General features: G+C 52.1%; 1 protein-coding gene across 6 annotated transcripts in view; it reads right to left on the bottom strand.

Moving 5' to 3' along the window:
* Nucleotides 1-22,052, bottom strand: part of MARK4 (microtubule affinity regulating kinase 4) — a 74,472-nt gene extending 52,420 nt beyond the window's left edge. For 2 of the 6 annotated variants that reach the window (XM_083516157.1, XM_083516159.1), the window contains exon 1: nucleotides 21,190-22,052. In XM_083516157.1, coding sequence (XP_083372283.1) covers nucleotides 21,190-21,240 — 51 coding nt within the window. In that variant the 5' untranslated portion in view covers nucleotides 21,241-22,052. The remainder of the gene's footprint in view (nucleotides 1-21,189) is intronic. The other 4 variants (XM_083516160.1, XM_083516162.1, XM_083516158.1 and 1 more) reach the window with 3 other exon arrangements.
* Nucleotides 22,053-24,380: the final 2,328 nt, after the last annotated feature.

Here is a 24,380-nt window from a genome sequence, read left to right as displayed (position 1 = left end):
ATCCTGTTCCTAAATGTGTTTGGAAAAGGAGCAAAAGGAGAACATAAAAACAGGCCAAGGGCCCATTGAATCCAGGCTCCTGGTCTCACAGTAGCAAACCCAATGCCCCAATGGGAACCTGGCCATCAGGATTTGGGCACTGGGGTTTCTAGCAACTGATATTCAGATGTGTTACTGCCTCCAACTGTGGAGGCCAGAGGACATCCATCCTGGCTGGTAGCCATCAATAGCCCTCTCTTCCTCCATGAATTTGTCTCATCCTCTTTTAAAGCCATCTAGACTGGTGGCCATCACTGTGGCAGGGAGTTCCGCAGTTTAACTACGTGCTCTATTTTATCCGTCTGGAATCTTCCACATGCAGCTTCTGTTAAAGGTAAAGGGACCCCTGACCATTAGGTCCAGTCATGGCCGACTCTGGGATTGCGGCACTCATCTCGCTTTACTGGCTGAGGGAGCCAACGTACAGCTTCCGGGCCACCATGACTAAGCCGCTTCTGGCAAACCAGAGCAGCGCACAGAAACGTTGTTTACCTTCCTGCCAGAGAGGTACCTATTGATCTACTTGCACTTTGAGGTGCTTTCGAACTGCTAGGTTGGCAGGAGCAGGGACCGAGCAATGGGAGCTCACTCTGTCGCGGGGATTCGAACCGCCAACCTTCTGATCAGCAAGTCCTAGGCTCTGTGGTTTAACCCTCAGCGCCACCCGCATCCCACAGCTTCTGTTACATCATCATTAAAAATGCTAGGGGGGGGGGGAAATACACATAATCATGTAAAGCAACATTTAAAACTAGAGATTTCGAAACCCCCCTTTCTTAAGAAAAAAAAAGGCAATTGTTGTGTATTAAGTCACAGTGACATATTTGTGGATAGACCTAGAAGTAAATTGAGCTGGATAAATCACTGACTGGCAGATGCACTGGAGAGTGACTTTTTCTTTCCTTGTGTTTTAAGTCCACCTCTCTCTCTGCATATACCTAACAGCCAGTACAAGGCTCGCTTGTGAAGCAATTTTGCTAATCCTGAGCCGCCACGCACCTCAGCTCTTGCAAGGGCAGCTTAAGGTAGGGCTTGCCAGAATCAAGCCGTCGTGACAGCCGCAGCTGGCTGGTGTTGCCGCTTTTGCAGGTGACAGAGAAACAGGGTGGCGACTGGGGAGCATTCAGAGGTCAACAATGTCACACAAAGGAACAAGGAAGGAAGCCTCTGCGTCACACAGGTCACCTAGCCGTGCACCCAGCCGGCAGCCTCTTAATTGCACAAGGTGGTTCTTACGACCACTGCAAGGTCGGCTCCACTGGTTGCGGCAGCTGTGGCCACGACCTCTCTGAGCTCCCCGAAAACTTGCTGCAATCTCCTGGGGAACCCCCCACCGTAAAACTCTGCAGCTAGCAGCTCCTTCTTCCGCTGATGGTTCATAGGGCTGATCCTGAACTCAGGACGTGCGCCCCTCTTGCCATGGGCCTCTCGGGAGGAGGGAGGGCAGGCGCTGATGTGCCCGAGAGAGAACAGCCGCTTCAAACCTCCTTGGCCTAATAATAATAATAATAATAATAATAATAATAATAATAATAATAATTTATTATTTATACCCCGCCCATCTGGCTGGGCTTCCCCAGCCACTCTGGGCGGCTTCCAAAAGAATATTAAAATACTATAATACATCAAACATTAAAAGCTTCCTGAAACAGGGCAGCCTTCAGATGTCTTCTAAAAGCCTGGTAGTTGTTGTTCTCTTTGACATCTGGTGGGAGGGCGTTCCACAGGGAAGGCATCACTACCGAGAAGGCCCTCTGCCTGGTTCCCTGTAACTTGGCTTCTCTCAGTGAGGGAACCACCAGGAGACCCTTGGAGCTGGACCTCAGTGTCCGGGTAGAACAATGGGTGTGGAGACGCTCCTTCAGGTCTACTGGACCGAGGCTGTTTAGGGCTTTCAAGGTCAGCACCAACACTTTGAATTGTGCTCAGAAACGTACTGGGAGCCAATGTAGGTCTTTCAAGACCGGTGTTATGTGGTCTCTGCGGCCGCTCCCAGTCACCAGTCTAGCTGCCGCATTCTGGATTTTTGTGAACCCACAAAGAGCCTGGCTGCTAGTCCAGCATCCCTTTCCCACAGTGGCCAAATAGCCCTAAGACCCTAGAACTATATTATAATGGAACCTCCAGGTCCAGTAGAAGTCTATCTAGACTTCCTTTGGACCTGGAGGTTCCATAATTAATAATAATAATAATAATAATAATAATAATAATAATAATAATAATAATTTATTTATACCCCGCCCATCTGGCTGGGTTTCCCCAGCCACTCTGGGTGGCTTCCAACAGAACACTAAAATACAATAACCTATTAGACTGAGGGCACAAGGAGAAGGGGACGGCAGAGGACGAGATGGTTGGATAATGTTCTCAAAGCTACCAGCATGAGTCTGACCAAACTGTGGGAGGCAGTGGAAGACAGGAGTGCCTGGTGCGCTCTGGTCCAGGGGGTCACGAAGAGTCGGACACAACTAAATGACTAAACAACAACAACAACAACAACAACAATTAAACATTAAAGCTTTCCTAAAGAGGGCTGCCTTTAAATGTCTTCTAAAAGTCAAATAATTGTTTATTTCCTTGACATCTGATGAAAGGGCATTCCACAGGGTGGATGCCACCACTGAGAAGGCCCTCTTTCTGGCTCCCTATAACCTCGCTTCTCGCAGTGAGGGAACTGCCAGAAGGCCCTCGGCGCTGGACCTCAGTGTCCAGGCTGAACGATGGAGGTGGAGATGCTCCTTCAGGTATACTGGACCGAGGCCGTTTAGGGTTTTAAAGGTCAGCACCAACACTTTGATTTGTGCTCGGAAACGTACTGGGAGCCAATGTAGGTCTCTCAGGACTGGTGTTATGTGTTCTCGGTGGCCGCTCCCAGTCACCAGTCTAGCTGCCGCATTCTGGATTAGTTGTAGTTTCCGAGTCACCTTCAAAGGTAGCCCCACATAGAGCGCATTGTAGTAGTCCAAGCAAGAGATAACTCGCATTAGAGTGTCCTGTTCGAAGAAGAAGAAAAAGAAGAAGAAGAAGAAGAAGAAGAAGAAGAAGAAGACGACGACGACGACTATGATCCTACCGGCTAAACAGAGCAGGGATAGCTGTGTTGCTGTTGTCATACTGACTCGGACCACTGGTCCATCAAGTCTAGAACAGCTTGCTCCCCACAGGCTCCCTGGGGTCTCTTGCAGATGGGGGGGGGGTCTTTGCCAGACTTGCAAAGTGAGACTGCATCACTACGAATGCCAACGTTCGAGTTTGTGGCTTTCTGCATGCCAAGCAGCTGTTCAGCCACTGCGTCCCCAGAGGGAGGTACCGGGGCCTACACCTGTTCCGAAATCTCAGCTACATCTACCACATTTTTCGCTCTATAAGACGCACCAGACCACAAGACGTGCCTAGTTTTTGGAGGAGGAAAACGAGAAAAAAAATATTCTGAATCTCAGAAGCCAGAACAGCAAGAGGGATCGCTGGGCAGCGAAAGCAGCAATCCCTTTTGCTCTTCTGGCTTCTGGGATAGCTGCGCAGCCTGCATTCGCTCCATAAGATGGACACACATTTCCCCTTACTTTTTAGGAGGGAAAAAGTGAGTCTTATAGAGCAAAAAATACGGTAATTTATCTGGTGGTACGGAGAGGCTGTCCTTGATGGCTGTCATGGGAGGGAGATGACCACCTTCCGAGGGAGTCTGTTGGACAGGGAAATGGATTTTGTGGGAATGTTTTTAAGCAGAAGAAGAGTTTGGATTTGATATCCCGCTTTATCACTACCCGAAGGAATCTCCAAGCGGCTAACACTCTCCTTTCCCTTCCTCCCCCCCAACAAGCACTCTGTGAGGTGAGTGGGGCTGAGAGACTTCTGAGAAGTGTGACTGGCCCAAGGTCACCCAGCAGCTGCAGGTGGAGGAGCGGAGACGCGAACCCGGTTCACCAGATTACGAGACTACCGCTCTTAACCACTACACCACACTGGCTCTCCACACTGGCAGAGGGAGGATGGCCATCTGTCTGAGATTTCTGCATTGCAGTGGGCTGGACTAGATGCCCCTTGGGAACCCTTCCAAATGTACAATTCAATGATTTTATTACCTCTGTGCATGGCCTGAGACACCTGCCCCTGTACCGATACAGTGGACGCTTGTGTTGCGAACGTGATCCATGCAGGATGCACGTTTGCAACCCGCGGCGTTCGCAACCTGCGTCTGCACATGCGCGGGTTGAGATTCGGCACCTCTGCGCATGAGCAAAGCATGATTTAGCGCTTCTGCGCATGCGCAACCGCCGAAACCTGGAAGTAACCCATTCTGGTATTTCCTGGTTTCGGCGGTCCGCCACCTGAAAAAACGCAACCTGAAGCGGCTGTAACCTGAGGTATGACTGTACCCAGGCCTGCCCAAGGTGGTGCCCACCAAGCCGGGCACAGCCTACCAGCCACTGAGAGCCAGTGTGGGGCAGTGGTTAGAGTCAGACTAGGACTTGGGAGTGAGCGGAGTTCAAATCCTGCCCCACACACAATTTAGGCCACGAAACTAAAAAAAGTAGACTATAAATGCAATACAGAAATAAATAAATAACCTCGCCTTTTTTCTGCCTGCCTGGGATTTTTTTGGGGGGGGGGGCATAAGAGGTTCTCTCTGCGATGTAGAAGGCCACAGTACGCTTTGCATTTTGCTCGGCCGACAGGCCCTGGGGGGCTTTCAAGAGGCTATTTTCCCACCAGCGGTGAAGGTTTTTCTGGGACGCAGCAGCCCCGACGATGCGCAACTGTTCGGTTTACTTGTTTCCAATGAGAACAAAGCGCCTTTCTGTGACCCATCACGCACCGTGCTCTGGGGCAGCGGAGATTGCTTTGGGAGGCAGCGGCTGATAAGATGGCAACTTGTCTGGGGGCGAGGAGGTGCTGCCTTCGGTGCCCACGGCAACACTCCCCAAAGACATAAATTAAGTGGGGCAACTTGGAACCACCAAGGAGAGGCAGGCCTGAGATGTGGAGTTATGCTTCAGAGGTCCAGACTATGGGGAGCTCCGTAAAATCAATAATTATAATTTGGGTTTTTTTATTTTAGTTTTTTATTTTAATTGGATTATGACTGGATGTATTAATTGGATGTTTTTTTATTGGAAAATTAATAAAAATGATTAAAAAAAACTGGGAACCACCAAAAGCCCGCTCCATTCTGCACAGTGAACTTCTTAACTTGCAAGTGGCGCCTGTCAATTACTTTTCGGTTCTTTCGAGTAAAAGAAAACCTACATTGGGAGAAGGAAACTCGGAAGGGAAGCCAAGGGCGGGTGCCTACATGCTCTCCAAACCCTGATAGGACTTCAAGAAGAGTCAAGAAGGTGGATCAGACCAAAGGCCAAGTTCAGGGGTCAGCAACTTTTTCTGCCATGGGCCGGTCCACTGTCCCTCAGACCATGCGGTGGGCCGGACTATATTTTTTGGGGGGAAATTAACAAATTCCTATGCCCCACAAATGGCCCAGAGATGCATTTGAAATTAAAGGACACATTCTACTCATGTAAAAATACCAGGCAGGCCCCACAAATAACCCAGAGATGCATTTTAAATAAAAGGACACATTTTACTCATGTAAAAACATGCCGATTCCCAGATCGTCCTCAGGCTGGATTGAGAAGGCGATTCGGCCGCATCCAGCCCCCGGGACTTAGGTTGCCTGCCCCTGGCCTAGTTAGTCGGTTTGGTGCAGTGGTTAGCGTGCTGGAAGGGACCCCAAGAGTCATCTAGTCCAACCCCCTGGAGAACAGATATTCTGTTGTGTTGACCACAAAGGTAAAGGTAAAGGGACCCCTGACCATTAGGTCCAGTCGTGGCCGACTCTGGGGTTGTGGCGCTCATCTCGCTTTATTGGCCGAGGGAGCCGGCGTACAGCTTCCGGGTCATGTGGCCAGCATGACTAAGCCACTTCTGGCGAACCAGAGCAGCACACGGAAACACCGTTTACCTTCCTGCTGGAGTGGTACCTATTTATCTACTTGCACTTTGACGTGCTTCCAAACTGCTAGGTTGGCAGGAGCAGGGACCGAGCAACGGGAGCTCACCCCGTCGCAGGGATTCAAACCGCCGCCTTCTGATCAGCAAATCCTAGGCTCTGTGGTTTAACCCACAGCGCCACCCTGCGTCCTGCGTTGACCATACAATAGCTTTAATATTGGGGTTTCTCTGATCCTGGCGGCCATTGTGACCAGGAGCTATTGATAACCCTGGCCCTCTGCACCTCCATCTCCTCTCCCGCCGGATCAGGCCAAAGGGGGCCCATCTAGTTCTCACAGTGGCCAACCAGATGCCCGTCATGGGGAACCCTCAAGCAGGATTCGAACACAAGTCTCCCCTCCTCCTGTGGTTTCCAGCAACTGCTGCCTCCGGCCACAGAGTCAGAGCAGAGCCGTCCTGGCTAGCAGACATTGGATAGCTCTCTCCTCCTCTGTGAATCTGCCCGGTCCTCTTTTAAAGCCATCCAAGTGGGTAGCCGTCGCTGCCTCCAGTGGCAGGAAGTTCCACGGGTTAACTACGCGCTGATCATTTCGGCACTGAAATAGGCTGTGAACTAGAATTACAGAAGTTCATGCTGGTGGGAGGCAGACAGGAAATGTGGGGTGTGTGGCTAAAGAGAGTAGGAAGTGCATAAAAGTTTGTGGGGCATGTGTAAAAAAAAAAACAGAGTTAGCCGTGCCTCCTGCTGCTGCTCTTTAATCTCTGCTCAGGTCCTGAAGTTTGCAAATGTTTTTTTGTACCCCTGCTGAAGCCCTTAAGAACTAAGCCCTTTGGTATCTCTGCATACTCCATTTGGCAACAAGGAGATGTTCCCTGGATCACAGAGCTCTGGCTTCACAAGCTGATAGGAGGATTTAGCCAAGAAAGCCATAGCAGTGGTTAGAGTGCTGGTCTAGGGCTCGAGAGGCCTGAGTTCGAATCCCTGCTTCAGTCTCTCTCTCTCTCTCGATAAACGTCCTCAAATTGCTGCTGCAAGAATAAAACCGGGGGGGGGGGGGGATAAGGACCACGTGTGCCACACTGATTACAGTGGTACCTCGGGTTAAGAACTTAATTCATTCCGGAGGTCCATTCTTAACCTGAAACTGTTCTTAACCCGAGGTAACACTTTAGCTAATGGGGCCTCCCACTGCCATTCTGCCGCTGCCACACGATTTCTCTTTCATCCTGAAGCAAAGTTCTTAACCTGAGGTACTATTTCTGGGTTAGTGGAGTCTGTAACCTGAAGCGTCTGTAACCCGAGGTACCACTGTGTGTGTGTGTGTGTGTGTGTCTATTTACAGTGGTGCCTCGGGTTACAGACGCTTCAGGTTGCATAAGCTTCAGGTTACAGACTCTGCTAACCCAGAAATAGTACCTCGGGTTAAGAACTTTGCTTCAGGATGAGAACAGAAATCGTGCTCCGGTGGCACGGCAGCAGCGGGAGGCCCCATTAGCTAAAGTGGTGCTTCAGGTTAAGAACAGTTTCAGGTTAAGTACGGACCTCCGGAACGAATTAAGTACTTAACCCGAGGTACCACTGTATATATATACACATATTTATACATACAAACACTATATATACAAACACTCCCTCAACATAAACTTCCTCAAATTGTTGCTGCGAAAATAAAACAGGGAGGGCAAATAAGGGCCACACTATATATCCATATCATCTATCTATCTATCTATCTATCTATCTATCTATCTATCTATCTATCTATCTACAGTGGTGCCTCGCAAGACGAAAAGAATCCGTTCTGTGATTCTCTTCGTCTAGCGGTTTTTTCGTCTTGCGAAGCAAGCCCATTGACGGATTAGCGGATTAGCGCTATTAGCGGCTTATCTGCTGATCGGATCAGCTGATAAGCGGCTTAGCAGCTTAGAAAAAAGGGGGGAAACCCAGCAGGAACTCACAAGACATTTTCGTCTTGCGAAGCAAGCCCATAGAAGATTCGTTTTGCGAAGCACCTCCAAAACGGAAAACTCTTTCGTCTAGCGAGTTTTCCGTCTTGCGAGGCATTCATCTTGCGGGGCACCACTCTATCTATCTATCTATCTATCTATCTATATATAGTATTTGGGCTATGCCAACATTTACAGGCTATCTGTCCGGCGACAACAAGCAGGACAGATACCTAAATCTCAGCAGAATCATAGGCAGTGCAGATGTCATGGCGGATTTTAAGTCCACCTGGTTTTCAAGGTGAAGGTGCGTGGCCGAGTGACGTAGAATCTCCCTTGCAAGTAGAAGGTCCAGGTTCAACCCCATTGGCATCTCCAAGCAGGGCTGGCAGAGACTACCTCCCTCAAATCCTGGAGCGCCTCTGCTGCCCATCAGTGTAGACATCAATGTGGAGCAATGGGGTACTCAGTGTAAGGGCAGATTCCTACGTTCCTAGGTTTACCTGCTTTCGACAAAGCTAGTTATGTGTTTTCCTGTACATCCTCTTCTTCCAAAGGGTGGTGTAGCGGTTAATAGCGCCAAACTCATATATCACCTTTCTTTTGCCCTTTTCCCGTTTTTCTTTCTTTACTTTAATCTCTTTAATTAATACTTTAATGGGATGCGGGTGGCACTGTGGGTTAAACCACAGACTTGCCGATCAGAAGGTCGTCAGTTCAGATCCCCGCGACAGGGTGAGCTCCCGTTGCTCGGTCCCTGCTCCTGACTACCTAGCAGTTCGAAAGCACGTCAAAGTGCAAGTAGATAAATAGGTACCACTCCGGCGGGAAAGTAAACGGCGTTTCCGTGCACTACTCTGGTTCGCCAGAAGGGGCTCAGTCATGCTGGCCACATGACCCGGAAGCTGTACACTGGCTCCCTCGGCCAATAAAGCAAGATGAGCGCCGCAACCCCAGAGTCGGCCACGACTGGACCTAATGGGGACATGGGCCTGGGAGGGACCAGGGTTCAAATCTTGCCTGGCCATGAAGCTTGCTAGGTGGTGATCTTGGGCCAATCACTGCCTCTCTCAGCCCAGCCTACCTCCCAGGGGTTTCGTGGGGATTACAGTGGTACCTCAGGTTACATACGCTTCAGGTTACATACTCCGCTAACCCAGAAATATTACCTCGGGTTAAGAACTTTGCTTCAGGGTAAGAACAGAAATCGTGCTCTGGCGGTGCGGCGGCAGCAGGAGGCCCCATTAGCTAAAGTGGTGCTTCAGGTTAAGAACAGTTTCAGGTTAAGAACGGACCTCCGGAACGAATTAAGTACTTAACCCGAGGTACCACTATATATGAGGAGGGGGGAGAAGAACCACGTAGGCCAATCTTGAGCTCTTTGAAGAAGAAAGTGGGAAACAAGAGCAAAAAAAACCCCAAACCGACACCATCCATGTCTCTCACCATCTCGAACCAGAATCCCTCCCCAGCAAAAACAGGTGGGATTCCCAAAAGGGGACTCCACTAACATTCAGCCAAAAGCCCAATTTCCCACCCAGGCCGGTGTTCTTTCTTTCTGGGAATGCCCCACTGCCTTGGCTTACTCAAAAGAGGCCAAACCCAGGAAGACACAAGATTTACCCACTCTGGAAGAATGGCAGATGAAGGTGATAGAGTACATGGAATTGGCAGAAATGACTGGCAGAATCCGAGACCAGGGAGAAGAGGCGGTGGAAGAAGAATGGAAAAAATTTAAAGACTATCTACAGAAATACTGTAAAATTAATGAATGTTAAAGGGACGTTGGATTGAAAATAAGCGGTGTTGGTTAAAAGATTAATAAGAATATGCAAATATGGATTGACAATGGTGGAAAATATATATTTATTATAGGTTAAGATGTTGAGTAAAGATAAATGACAGAGGGCAAGGATTTGCTGAATTAAATATCTGAACTGGAATACAAAAAGGGAGGTGTGAGGAGGTCAAGAAACTAGTGAATGAAATATAAGATATGAAAATACTAATTTTCTTTTCTGCCTTCTTTTTCGGTGTTTCTTCTTTTTTTCCCTATTCTGTTAACTGTTTTCTATTGTGTACTTTTATGTGTTTTGTATTTTCTCATTTTTGTAGCTTTTTTTTGGTTTTTGTATTTTATGTTTAAATTTGGAAGCTTTGATTGTTTATGAAACTTTAATAAATATTATTATAAAAACAAAACAAAAAACAACAAAAGAGGCCAAACTCAGCCCAAATCAAAGCTCCAGACTCCCAATTACTTATTTTGGTGGTTCGGGTTGTTGTTGTTGTTTTTTTACATTTGCAAAATAAAGGGGGGAGAGAGACTCCCTGGGAAGGGGGATTAGAGATCTCCCCAAATTAAGCGCCCTGGGCAACAGGTGCCAACGCGAACCAGAGGAGACGGCGCTGGCCGGCAGCAATGCATTCTGGGACGCAACTAGCTTGGTCTCCAGGGGGTGCGCAGACCAGGAATCTCGCTCGCTCCCCAGCAAGGAAAGGGCAAATTTGGTTCCGGAGACGGAGGCAGGTGACAGGGGAAGGGGTGGGAGAACTGCTTGCAAGCTTATCTTGCGCACAAGCCCTGGGGGAAAAAAAACCACATTCTGGCGTTTGGGGGTTTTTGTGCCGTCTGGGAAAGATTTTGGTGGGGAGGGAGTTGGTGTTGGTAACATGCTCGCTGTCACAGCCTGGCCTTTCTGAAAAGCTGGCTCTGCATTCCCACGGGAGGCTATTCAGGAATGCCTCGCTGCATTGTGGGACGCCGAGGAAGGACGCCTGTCAGGCTAGCAAAGGGGGGGAGGGCCTAACACCACACACAGCCCACCCCCCCCACTCTCCTCTGCAGCCTCCACCTCAAAGCCCATCAATAATGCACTGGAACACAACACGCCGTGCGCCACAAGGAACGGAGGGCAGGGCGAGGGGATGTGCTGAGTGCCAGCAGGGGACGGATGAAAACACACACACATGCACACAGGTGTGGAAAGAGGAGGCTGCTTTTGTGTTGCATGCGAGAGAGAGGGGGGGGGATTTATTCATTTAGAATCTGCTCAAGACGAGGCAGAGAAGGATTGAAGGCGCTGCTGCATTGTGCGAAATTCAAAAAACAACAACACAGCCAAATGCATATGAAACGTTGCACAAAAAATGGGAAAAGGGCACGGAAGCGACCCAAACAGCTTCCACTAAAATAGAATCGTGGAGCAGCAGACTGGGGTTGCTGAGGCTCATTGAGTCCAAGCCAAATCACAGGTAACTTGACTGAAAGATATACAGGTTGGGCAATTCAGGCAGGGAGAAAGCAGGTGGGGATTGCAGGATTCAGACGGATCTGATGGATCTTCCCCTGGCAGCCAAGGGGATGGGCAAGGACCCCAGAGAAGGAGACGGCTGGCTCAGGAAGCTTTTTGGTCCTCACAGAAGGGGATCTCTCTTTCTCCACGGTCCTGGCATCTTCCAGGCAGGGGGAACTTGAACTGAGCATTAAGAACGTAAGAAGATCTTGCACATGGCCCATGGAGCCTAGGATTCAGATCTCACAGCGGCCAAAGCGGATGCCTGTGGGAAACCAACAAGCAGCGTTTGTGCGCAAGAGGAACGCTCCCCTTCTGTGCTTTCTAGCGACAAGGATTCAGAAACATCGCTGCCTCTGACAGAGCAGAGCCATTACGGCTGGCAGCCACCAATTCCACTCTCCTCCGTGTCCTATCCTCTTTTAAAGCCATCCACATTAGGGGCCATCCCCACCTCCAGTGGGATGGAGTTCCACAGATTAACTATGTGTTGGCAACACACACAGTCTGCGCGTCACCTACCCCTCTTCAGTTTCAGACTGGTGCTTCTCAGCCTAATCTCAGTGACATTTTACCTAGAACACAGCTCTGGACAGTGCCGGACTTTGGGCTTTCAAATTTCAGCAGCGTCCTGTGAAACGCCAAAATTCGGCAACCCCCTGCCTCTCGACTTCCATTCCACATCATTGTCGCAGTGCCCTTTCGGCTCAGCACCCGGTGTAGGCGAATAGGTTGAGCTCCGCAAAAATCTGTCTCTGCTCTAGACGCAAGCGGAGATGCTCAGAAATTGACAGGCCACACCTGCCCTTCGCCAAACCACCACACAGTTTCCTGATTATTCCCTCATAGTAAACCCTGCCCTCAAAGCCCCCTCCCCAAACTGCCATGCCCAGTGATGTACTGAGTCCTCCATTCTTACTCCACTGCAGTGTTCAAAATGAGCCAGGCACCCGACGCATTTTGCACCTGGCTTTCGGGTGGAGCTGTGGGTTAAACCACAGAGCCTAGGACTTGCCAATCAGAAGGTCGGCGGTTCGAATCCCAGTGACGGGGTGAGCTCCCGTTGCTCGGTCCCTGCTCCTGCCAACCTAGCAGTTCGAAAGCACACCAGTGCAAGTAGATAAATAGGTACTGCTCCGACGGGAAGGTAAACGGCATTTGCGTGCACTGCTCTGGTTCACCAGAAGCAGCTTAGTTCTGCTGGCCACATGACCTGGAAGCTGTACGCCGGCTCCCTTGGCCAGTAAAGCGAGATGAGCGCCGCAACCCCAGAGTCGGCCATGACTGGACCTAATGGTCAGGGGTCCCTTTACCTTTACCTTCGATCACTTGGGACCAAGTGAAGATGCCTGGGGGCCAGGATAGTGCCTAACCTCTCCACCATCTGGGGATCATTGGATCTGGACTGTTTTCACACACTAATACCCCATCTTGTAGAATTGTATCGGTTACATACTATCTGCACAAGTGGAATGAATTTCTGGAACCAAATTGCTTTTTCTGTGGAGCCTGAGCAGGAGAAGTCGCCATAAAGAAAGAGAGGTTGGAATAGGCCAATATCTATGTGGACTGTCCCTGGATGAAGTGACTTTTCTTCTTTAAGTTCTCAAAGTTTGTGCCCTAGCTCAAGGTTGTCATCTAAGCTAGCCAGATGTTTAACTGAGAATCAATCACAGTCAGTCCATCATTCGAAAAATAAGAATTGAGAGCCGTCTTGCCCTTAAATGGCAACTAGACATTCCATTTTGGCAACTGCAACCTTGGTTTAAGGAGCCAGATGGCTCCTAGCTTATATATTTAAGTTTCTAACACCGCTCTGATCACTGCAGATGGTGACAGCAGTCATCAAATTAAAAGACGCCTGCTTCTTGGGAGAAAGGCAACGGCAAACCTAGACAGCATCTTAAAAAGCAGAGACATCACCTTGCCAACAAAGGTCTGTATAGTTAAAGCTTTGGTTTTCCCAGTAGTGATGTATGGAAGTGAGAGCTGGACCATAAAGAAGGCTGATCACCGAAGAATGGATGCTTTTGAATTCTGGTGCTGGAGGAGACTCTGGAGAGTCCCGTGGACTGCAAGAAGATCCAACCTCTCCATTCTGAAGGAAATCAGCCCTGAGTGCTCACTGGAAGGACAGATCCTGAAGCTGAGGCTCCAATATTTTGGCCACCTCATGAGAAGACTCCCTGGAAATGACCCTGATGTTGGGAAAGATGGAGGGCACAAGGAGAAGGGGACAACAGAGGACGAGATGGTGGGACAGTGTCATAGAAGCAACTAGCATGAGTCTGACCAAACTACGGGAGGCAGTGGAAGACAGGAGTGCCTGGCGTGCTCTGGTCCAGGGGGTCACGAAGAGTCGGACACGACTAAACAACTAAACAACAACAACAACACCGCTCCACTGCCATGGCTGCTTGCTGAGTTTTTTAACCCACCCCAAACTCAATAACCAGGTTGGGACTGGGGAACGAAGCAGAGATTAGGCCAAATACAGGCACATTCAGTGTTGACCGAGCACTCCGCAGCATTCAACATACTTCACAAACACCACCATGGTCTCTGTGGAGCCCTGCAGGGTAGCCCAGGAGCCTTGCCAACATTGCAGATCGAGGTTCAAGAGGCAGCGAGATACTCAAAGATCACCTAGCAAATCCCAAGACTTGGATGAGACATTCCAGCCGGCGCTCAGGTTTGAAAAGCTCCTGGCTTTTTCAGACTGAAATATATATATTTGTATAGCTTTGGAGATATAAACATTGGCGTCCTTCCCAACGAAAACTTCCACACAACTCAAGGGCTGAGATGTTCTCACACCAATCTAAGCTGTCCCAGTAAAAAGGTACGCTTTTACCCTGGGCTTTCCTTGGGGAGCAAAACGACCCTAACTTTTGAGACACTTTAAAAAATAAAAAACTCAAAGTACAGGTTTGCTTTCCTTACGAAGCCATCGCAGTTATTAAAAGGGGAAACCCTGGAGCAAACAAACAGGGCCCATTAAGTTCCCTTGACTCACGCAATTTCTGCTGAGCGCAGGATTCCAATTTCCTTGGGGCAGGATCCGGCTTTCTCACGCCCAGACAGCCGCGGATGTTTCCGTGCAGAGGGAGCCCTCAAGCCGCAACAGGAGCCCAGCGGATTTGGGGGGTAGTCGGCCAAAGCGTCTGGCTGAGGATGCAGGAGGAGAGCTGTGCTTTCCACCAGACTGATGAAATGCTATCGGCTTCTTCATTCAGGAAGATCAACAGAGCAGGGAGGCCGGCCAGGAAACAGGCCCTGCCCTGACACCTCACCCCGAAAGACAACTGCGTGCAGAGGCCGCAAAACCAGCTGCAATTTCAAGAGAAACCGGTATAGCACTCGGGTCACCTCACGCTGCGGGGAGGTTGCCGACATTCAGCGCAACACAGCGACCGCCTCGTTGGAGAAGGGAGGCACGGAGATTTCGGCACGAAGCGGTATATAAATGCGCCACCAAGGGAACAAGGCTAAGGACCCAGCGCACTTGTGGGTTGCCCTCAGTCTACGGCCACATTCACATCATGCCTTTAAAGCACCACGACACCACTTCAAAACAGCCACGGCTCGCTTCCCCCCAAAGAATCGTGGGAAGCATAGTTTTGAGGGTGCTGAAAGATATTAAAGGTAAAGGACCCCTGACAGTTAAGTCCAGTCGTGAACGACTCTGGGGTTGTGGCGCTCATCTCACTTTATTGGCCGAGGCAGCCAGTGTTCCGGGTCATGCGGCCAGCATAGAATCATAGAATCATAGAATCATAGAGTTGGAAGAGACCACAAGGGCCATCGAGTCCAACCCCCTGCCAAGCAGGAAACACCATCAGAGCACTCCTGACATATGGTTGTCAAGCCTCTGCTTAAAGACCTCCAAAGAAGGAGACTCCACCACACTCCTTGGCAGCAAATCCCACTGTCGAACAGCTCTTACTGTCAGGTAAGAGCATGACTAAGCCGCTTCTGGCAAACCAGAGCAGCGCATGGAAATGCCGTTTACTTTCCTGCCAGAGTGGTACCTATTTATCTACTTGCACTTTGATGTGCTTTCGAACTGCTAGGTTGGCAGGAGCAGGGACCGAGCAACGGGAGCTCACCCTGTCGCGGGGATTCGAACCGCCAACCTTCTTATCGGCAAGCCCTAGGCTCTGAGGTTTAACCCACAGCACCACCCGCTGAGAGACATTGGGAGACCCCTGTTCACACACACTCCAGAGCTAGTGTTCGGAGCTCAGGTGTATAAGCTAGGTGCCAAATAGCACCTTAAACCTAGGTTGTGGTCGCCACAACGGAATGTCTGTTCACCGGGAGGGTTGGAAGCTACAATTCTATGATCTCAATACACAGCTTGGCTGCAGCTTGCTCTTACAATTCCCATGTCCCAGTGTTCAGGAAAGAGAAAACCACAGTGGAAATGGAAATGGTATTACCTATGGACTAAGGCAGAGGTTTTTTAAACTGTAGTAACCAAACCTGGAAGGGACACGGGTGGCGCTGTGGGTTAAACCACAGAGCCTAGGACTTGCAGATCAGAAGGTCGGCGGTTCGAATCCCCGTGACAGGGTGAGCTCCCATTGCTCAGTCCCTGCTCCTGCCAACCTAGCAGTTCGAAAGCACGTCAAAGTGCAAGTAGATAAATAGGTATCGCTCCAGTGGGAAGGTAAACGGTGTTTCCGTGCGCTGCTCTGGTTCGCCAGAAGCGGCTTAGTCATGCCGGCCACATGACCTGGAAGCTGTACGCCAGCTCCCTCGGCCAAGAAAGCGAGATGAGCGCCGCAACCCCAGAGTCGGCTACGACTGGACCTAATGGTCAGGGGTCCTTTTACCTTTAACCAAACCTGGCAGTGAGAAATCTCCTCATACTTGCAGCTGGACTCGTGTCAGTAGCAACACACACCTGGCGCCTGGGGAATTTCAAACACCACCTCGAGCTACAATTCTCAGAGAGGTTTAACCCTCAAATCCTCTTCCCAATGAGATCCAGTGTGGTGTGGTGGTTAGTGTGCCGGACTAGGACCTGGGAGACTAGGGTTCGAATCCCCACTCAGCCATGATGCTCACTGTGTGACCTTGAGCCAGTCACCGCCTCCCTCAGCCTAACCTCCCTCACAGGGTTGTTGTGGGCATTAAACAAAGAAGAGGAGAAAGAGGTAAGTCACTTGAGAAGAAGGTGGTTTATCAGTGCAAACAAGCTTTGGGCCTTTTGGCTCTGGGAGGGGAATGGGGGGGAGGTGCCTCCTAATAATTCTCAGCATCCTTAAACTACAGTTCCCAGAATTCTTTGGAGGGAAGAAGCCATGACTCTTTGAAGCGGCATCAGAGAACTTTAGAAGTATAGTGGTACCTCAGGTTAAGTACTTAATTCGTTCCGGAGGTCTGTTCTTAACCTGAAACTGTTCTTAACCTGAAGCACCACTTTAGCTAATGGGGCCTCCTGCTGCTGCCATGCCGCCAGAGCACAATTTCTGTTCTCATCCTGAAGCAAAGTTCTTAACTCGAGGTACTATTTCTGGGTTAGCGAAGTCTGTAACCTGAAGCGTATGTAACCCGAGGTACCACTGTATGGTGCGATGTGGCCTGACATCAGATTTCCCCAACCCTGCACCCTCTAGATGTGCTACAACTCCCTGTTGGCTGGGAGGTCAAAGGATTCTGGGGAGGCCCTTACACCTGCCCCCTACGCTGATCCACCGTCATAATCTTCTTCATGCTTAGTTTCTGCACGTGTAAAAGACTTCACGTAACCACCGCTGGAATGCTTACAACAACCATGCGAAGGAGGCCAGGAGGATAAACCAAATATGTCAGGAGCAGGTCAGCGCTAGCAGTGGGCAGCCATGCCGTGGTCTAGGGGTCAGCGGGGAGAGAAATATTCTCCAGCCGAGGGCCCTTGAGGTCAATGGCTGCATCTCAGAGTTTGAGCCTCAGAGCTGTTGAAACAGAATAGGAAGTTCCCATCCCTTGATTCCGGCAGAGGAGAAGGCCTCATCCTGGCTTCGCAATACCTGCCAACCGCAAGGACCAGGACTGCATCTTCTCTACAGCGCCACCCCAAAACCTGAGAAAACCATAGCCCTGTCCTCCGTTAACTTGCCCAATCCGCTTTCAAAGCCATCCGGTGGCCATCGCTGTCCTTTGGGTGCGTCCCTTGACCCGCAGGGAATGTTTCTGCAGAGTCCCCGAGCCCCCAACTCGGGCGGGCAGAGACGAGCTCGGCACTGAGGGCTTGGCGCATGCTCAGAGGCACCCTTCTCCTCGCCACCGCCCTGCGAGTTTGAGCGTGGCTGCCACCGAAGACAGGCTGTGGGGCGAGGCCCACGTGGCTGCCGTGGCAAGGACTTCGCTTCCATGGAAACACAGCAGTGGTGGTGGTTGCAACAGAGAAGAGCTCTTGTTGTTGGCGAGAACGGCTAACAGCAGCCGCAGCAGCAGCACAGGGTGGGGCCCGAGATCCTGAAATGCCTCTGGTGACAACAGCAAAGGTGTGAACTAGCGTTGTTTGGGTTGGGAGCCGGTCTCACCTGTGCGTTCAAAGCCACGTGGGCCATGACGGCTGAAGACCTGGATTTCACAATGAACCGTCTAGGGGAGAAGGAAGACATGCCTTCCTCTCTCTTTCTCTTCTCTCTCACGCATGCCAGATGCAACTGGAATCACACGCCTATCAGACTGGGTAACAGATTTCTTCTATTACTGCTATCTTCATTATCATCACCATGTACATTTGCGGCTTGCCTGGCCAATGACGCTTCCTTCTTGAGGAACAGAGGAAACCGCCTCACAGTGGCGTAGCGTGGGTTGTCAGCACCCGGGGCAAGGCAAGTAATTTGCGCCCCCTAACCCGTGGATTTGCGCCCCCTAACCCTAACCCCCAGATGTTGCGCCCGGTGCGGCTGGCCCCCCCTGCACCCCCCACGCTACGCCACTGCCGCCTCACACTGAATCGGACCCCTGGCTCATCTCTGTCCCTCTTGATTGATTAGATGGGCTCTCCGGGGGTTTCAGACAAGGGCTCTCTCACCCAGCCCTACCCAGAGATGCTCCAGGGACCCTTTGCATGCCAAGCGTTGAGCGACAGCCCTTCCCGTCCCTTCCTGCCACAAGCCTGAGAGGTAGGCCGTCCCATTACGATTTTCGCACACAGGGGAACCGAGGCTGGGAGAGACATGCCCAGGAAGCCCGTGGCTCGCCTGAGAATTTTAAAGTCGAAAACCAGAACCTATCGTATACTTTTTTGGTCATAAAACCCAGTGGACTTACCTCTGGGTAAAAACAAAAGCATATGTTTTAAGACTGGGGTTATTGTATTAAAAGAGCAGAAATTGTCGGGGGTTCCTTCTCTCATCCCTCTGTCCGTGAGAACTGCATTCTGTAGTTAGGTCTGTGCCCCCCCTCCCAGCCCCTAACCCCAAAGCAATTTATTCCAGGATCAGTGAAAGTTATGCCATGGAATCACAGAACTGGGGCATTGGAAGGGACGCCAGGGGTCATCTAGTCCAACCCCCTGAAATGCAGGGATCTCAGCTAGATCATACACAACAGGCGGCCATCTAAAAGTAAAGGTAAAGGGACCCCTGACCATTAGGTCCAATCGTGGCCGACTCTGGGGTTGCGGCGCTCATCTCGCTTTATTGGCCAAGGGAGCCGGCGTACAGCTTCTGGGTCATGTGGCCAGAATGACTAAGCCGCTTCTGGCGAACCAGAGCAGCGCATGGAAACACTGTTTACCTTCCCGCTGTAGTGGTACCTATTTATCTATTTGCACTTTGATGTGCTTTCGAACTGCTAGGTTGGCAGGAGCAGGGACCGAGCAACGGGAGCTCACCCCATCGCGGGGATTCGAACCGCCGACCTTCTGATCGGGAAGTCCTAGGCTCTGTGGTTTAACCCACAGTGCCACCCGCGGCCATCTAACCGCTGCTTAAAAACACCTCCAAAGTTGTAGTTGTGCTCGAGAGTTTTCCAGGAGACACACCTGGCTGGCCACAGTCAGAAAAGGAAGCGGGACGGGGTGAGTCACTGGTCTAATCCAGCACCTGGCTCTTCTTATGTTCTTATAACCTGGGGCAGCTCTCTCTCACCCCCTGCGCTAAAGGAAGGTGCCTCTAGACCAGCAGTTCTCAACCTGTGGGTCCCCAGATGTCGTTGGACTACAACTCCCATCATCCCTGAGCTCTGGCCTTGCTAGCTAGGGGTGATGGGAGTTGTGGTTCAACAACATGTGGGGACCCACAGGTTGAGAAAGGCTGCTCTAGACGCCTGTCCCAGGACCCGCTACTCCACACGGGAGGAGGGGAAGGAGAAACTCACCCCCCCTGAACTGCCACCACCACCCTGAGCTTTCTCTCACCCAAACACACTGCAGCGCCCGAGATCTCAAGCTATGTATTCCGTTTCTTGGCTTATCTAAGCCATCATAAGGGCTAGGGACTTGTGTGTGCATGCGTGTGTTAAATTTCCGGAAGGCCAAATGCCTAATATTCAGAGTAAGATGTAGAGCTGGCCATGAAGGATTCTGGTAGTGCCACTGGGCATATTTTGGCAGAGGGAGGGACTACTGCCAGCTGCGTGCAGGAGGCGTGAGCCTTGTGGGTCAGTATGTGGCCATTCAGAGCTCCACACAATATCCGCCAAGTCGCCATCCATCTTGCAGCCTTGAGGAATAATATTTTGGAACAGAGCGTTTCCCCCAGAGCAGAGAGACCAAGCACTCTGAACAAATTGGCTTGGAAAACGTTCCTCTTGTAATCTCCAGGGTGCCTTTAGTGTGCTGTTTTTGGGGGTTCACAACAGGCAGCGGAATGAAGGCTGAGAATCCCTCGACTTCACAGCTTGCTCCCTCTCTGTGTAGGCCTGCCACTGTGTACGGGCCTTCTGGCATGGGGGACACACACCTGGATCCTGAACACAGGCCCCAGCCTGAGCGTTTGCACGTTGCCTCCAAAGCACCCACTTAAACCCTCCATGGCTGACAAAGGATTGCCCTCCGGGCCCCACGGACAGCAGCCAAGGCCCTTTGAATCACATCAAAATGAGCAGCCGCCGCATGGATGGAGCTCTGCAGAGATTAGCAGAACCCCCTGCCTTCTCAGAGAGGACCCCCCCTGAACACACAGGTGCATCTCTCTGGGGCTCTGCCAACCAGCCACGCAAATATCCCCTACTGGCTGCCCACCTGGGGGGTGTGCGCATGGGAGAGAGCCCACCCTGCCCGACTGACTGACTGACTGACCGGCAGGCAGGCACCACCGCAACCCAGAGCCGCCAAACCTCCTGGCTGCCAGACCCAAATGTTACCTAACAACAGCAGGCCAGAGGAAGCAAAACGGGCATTCAGGGCTGGGCACGATGCCCATCCCGATGGCATCAGGCCTTCCTCGCGGGCGGATCCTTTGCCAAATCAAGGGAGAATGTTAGGAGGGTGAGGTATCCCCCCCATCCCTCCCCCTGCGGCTTATCCACCCGTGTTTTCAGGCCGCATCAGAAGAGGGTGAAGGAGGTCTCGGGGTCGCGCGCTCCATCCCCCGGAGGGAGAGATCCAAGAAGCCGGGCCCGGTGGGTCACCTCGAGAGCCGCCTCCGGAAAACAACGCCGGGCTTGGCTCAGCTGTCCCGGAACGGATCGATGGGAGAAAAAAAGCCTGTGATGATTTTTGCTGCCCGCCCTAGTGACTGGGGGATGGGGCAGTGGGGGGTGGGGTGGAGAGAAGGTTCCTGCCTTTGCCAGTCATTCCGCAGTGCCCAGCTCCGTGGCTGGGGGCGCAAAAGCGAGCCCCCCATCTGGCTAGCCAGCGGGCGCGCGCGCGTACCGGCCAAACCAGGGGCCACCGGCGCACCCCGACCCCACCCCGTCCACCCACCCACCCATACACACACACCCCACCGGCTCTTGCACGCGCGCGCGTGCACACACACACACACACAGCGCCCGGTAAACAAACGGGACTCACCGTCTCGGCATTGCGCTCATTGCCCGTCGCCAGCGCGGTGCGCAAAGACATCGTCCTCCTCCTCTTCCTCCTCCCGGAGCCGGGCCGCCGCGGGGGCGAGGGGGGCTACCTTCCTGCTGGCCTCCCCCCAAGCGGACACTCATAGAAGCCTCCAAGCACCGGGCCGGCGGAAGGAGGGACGGACGGACGGAGGGCGCTGGAAAGGGAGATGCGATGGGTGGGGGAAGAAGGCGAAAGGCGCTCCGTGCGCCCCCGAGGAAAGGGGGCTTATTTCCCCAAGGAGGGGCTCATGTTTGGAGTGGGGTGGAGGGCAGGCTGCTGCCGTCGCCGCCGCCGCTGCTGCAAAGGCCACTGGTCAGTTGCTGGTGCCGGGGCTGCCTCTCAGAGCCTGCGCGCCCAGCCCGGCCGCCGCGTTCTCCCCGCAGGCAGGAAAGGGCAGAGGCGCTTCCTGCCACCCCCCATAAGGCTCCCGAGCGGGGAGGAGGGCTGCGGAGGGAGAGAGGTCCGCCCGGGATGCGGGCGTCCAAGGCGGGCGGGCGCAATCCGAGCCACCGGCAGGCCCCCTCCCGTCGTTGCCGCCGCCGCCGCCAGCACAAAGCTCGGTGGCTCTGCTGCTGCTGCCGCCGTCGCCGCTGCTCCTGCGCCAGCCGAGGCGGGGTTCACCTAAGGCTGCCGGGGCTCCGGGCGGGCGGAGAGGCAGCCATCGGGGCTCCCCGCCATCGGCAGGCGGGCTGGAGGCGGTCGGGGCGGGGAGGGGGGCTTGGGGAGGAAGCCGAAAGAGAGCGCCCCCCGCAGGAGCCTGCCAACGCCGACGGGAGACCGCGAGGAGGGAGGAAGAGGAGGAGGAGGAGCAGAGGGGGAAAAGGGGAAGGAAAAAGGACGCCGAGGAGGAGGAGGAGGCTGGGCTGGGCCGGACGACTCACACACGGCAGGCGGAGGAAGCGGGCGCCGCTTAAAGGCGCCGTCGCCACCGCCGCCGCCTGCGTAAAAACGCGCAGCGGGGCGAGGGCGCACGGAAAATTATGGGGATTGTTGGAAAGGGACGCCGCCCTGGAGCGCCAGGAGAAGAAGGAGCTTTTTCTCCTCCCCCCCACCACACAGGCAATGGGGAGGGCGCGTGTTGGTAAGGAAGGGTGCCTCTGAGCATGGGCAGAGTGCCCCGCTTCATCCAAGACCGGGCTAAGAGGAAAACGGGAAGCAAACGCGCCAAGCAAAGGAGAGCGCAGGGAGATCGGGGCCAATTCTCTTGGGACCTGCCATTTTCAAAGCCAGGATGTCGACCCGCGGGAAGGCGCAGTGAAGAGCGTGCTCCTGAGCATGTGCAGAGTGCTTTTCTTTGAGGAACCGCCCGTAGCTTTCACTCAACTATACTGGAATGAGGAAGGGAAGGAAGCTTCCCCGGGCCTATTTTTTTTTTAAAACGTAATTAAAAGTGTGCGAGGTTCTGCCCGTCCCCTGAGCTACTCAGCGCCAGGTAACAATCAGTTTCTTTGGCCTGCTTTGTTCAGCCTCTCAAAGGCAAAAACGCTCATTTAGCATTTTCTTAAAGTGACGCGGCTGCAAACGGGACGCCTGTATTGGAACCCACCGAAAAAGCAAAGCGGGTTGGGATTTTTTGATTATTTTTTTCCTTGCCTTGGGAAAAACCTGCGGAACTCCCTGCTGGTGCGCCGCTGGACTGCCAGAATCGCGGAATCTGGACTGCCAGAATCCGAGTCGCGGAAGAGCTCGCCAGCAGTTGGTCACTGGGATCCAGGCACCCGCTGATCATGTGGGGGGGGGGGGCTGATCGGCAAGTCCTAGGCTCTGTGGTTTAACCCACAATGCCACCTGCGTCCCTCTAATATATATAGAGAGAGTTTAATTATTGAAAGCCACCCAGAGTGGATGGGGGGCATATACATAAAAATATATTATTATCATCTGTATTTTGGGGGGTCAAAGCTTTAGTCCTCCAGGGCAGACATTCCTGGCTAGGGTGACTCTTCTCACTGCCTCTGCAGCAGCAATGAACAGGAAGACACACATCTGGTTCCTGCGCAGGTTCCTGGCGGAAAAGGCTGCTCAGTTCAGTGGAAAGCATGCAGAACTCTGCAGCCTAGCTGCCTGGTTTCGGAAAGGGGTGGCGTAGCAGGCAAACCTCCCAGGAAGGAACTTGTTAGCGCAGGAATATTTGGTTCAGCACTTGAAGAAGTGTGTACAAAGGTGGTTCTCTGGAGTCGTGTGCCGGCTTGCTCGCATCAATTCCTGCAGAAGCCCTGCTGAAATTAAACCTGCCTTGCAACACATGACCTGAAAATCTCACCCCTTGAACCCGGATTCCTGAGGTAGTGGGCTGGGGTTGCTCTGGCGGTAGCGCTCTGCACGTGCTCAGGAGCCATGCCTTTTGTTCTGTGATATGCCATAGCCGAATCCTAAAACCGAACATGCCACTGAAAGCTGGGAATCACAAGTGCTTAGTGTGCTGTTGTGCTCAAGTCTTTTTGCAGTCTTCCCAGAGACATCTGGTTGTTCCATTGAGAGAAGAGTATTATGGGCTAGATGAGCCTTTGGGCCTGATCCAGCCTCAGGCTATTCTTAACGCTCTTAAAATAGATTCCCATAATAAGACGGGCTTTCCCCCATTGTCCCTGCATGTGGGAAGCCACCCAGAGACTGGTGGACCTGAAATTCTGAGACCTAACTTGTTCTACTTTTTTATATTGTTGTAAACCGCTGTGATACGTTTCCATGACACAGCAGTATATAAATATTTTTACCCCCCCCCCCCAAAAAAAGCAGCCTCGCCCAACTGCCCCAGAAGTGATCCTGCCAGCTGGCTTAGACCTCAGAAGATCAAGAGATCCTTTCTGCTTGCGGCAAAGCTTATGAAAAGCAGGTTGAACGATCAAACAGGACTGGACTGGCATATAGAACTGCGGTGAAATTGCACAGACATTTAAATTTGATTGTGTTTGAATCCAGAGTTTCCAGAATTTTAATTCTGAGAAACTCTTTGGGCACTGGGGGGCTGAATTTGTTGGTTAGCGTTCGGCTGGTAACAACTGAAACAAGTTAATCCTTGTTTCAAATTTCCACTTTGCCATGTGAAAGGCAGTGTGGTGTAGTGGTTAGAGTGTCAGACTAGGACCCAGGAGACCAGGGTTCAAATCACCACTTGGCTGTGAAGCTCATTGGGTGTGTACCTGGGG

Source organism: Podarcis liolepis (genome assembly GCF_965112155.1).
Source record: "Podarcis liolepis genome assembly, chromosome: 7".
In the NCBI taxonomy this organism is placed as follows: Eukaryota; Metazoa; Chordata; class Lepidosauria; order Squamata; family Lacertidae; genus Podarcis; species Podarcis liolepis.
This window is presented reverse-complemented; position numbering and strand designations above follow the sequence as displayed.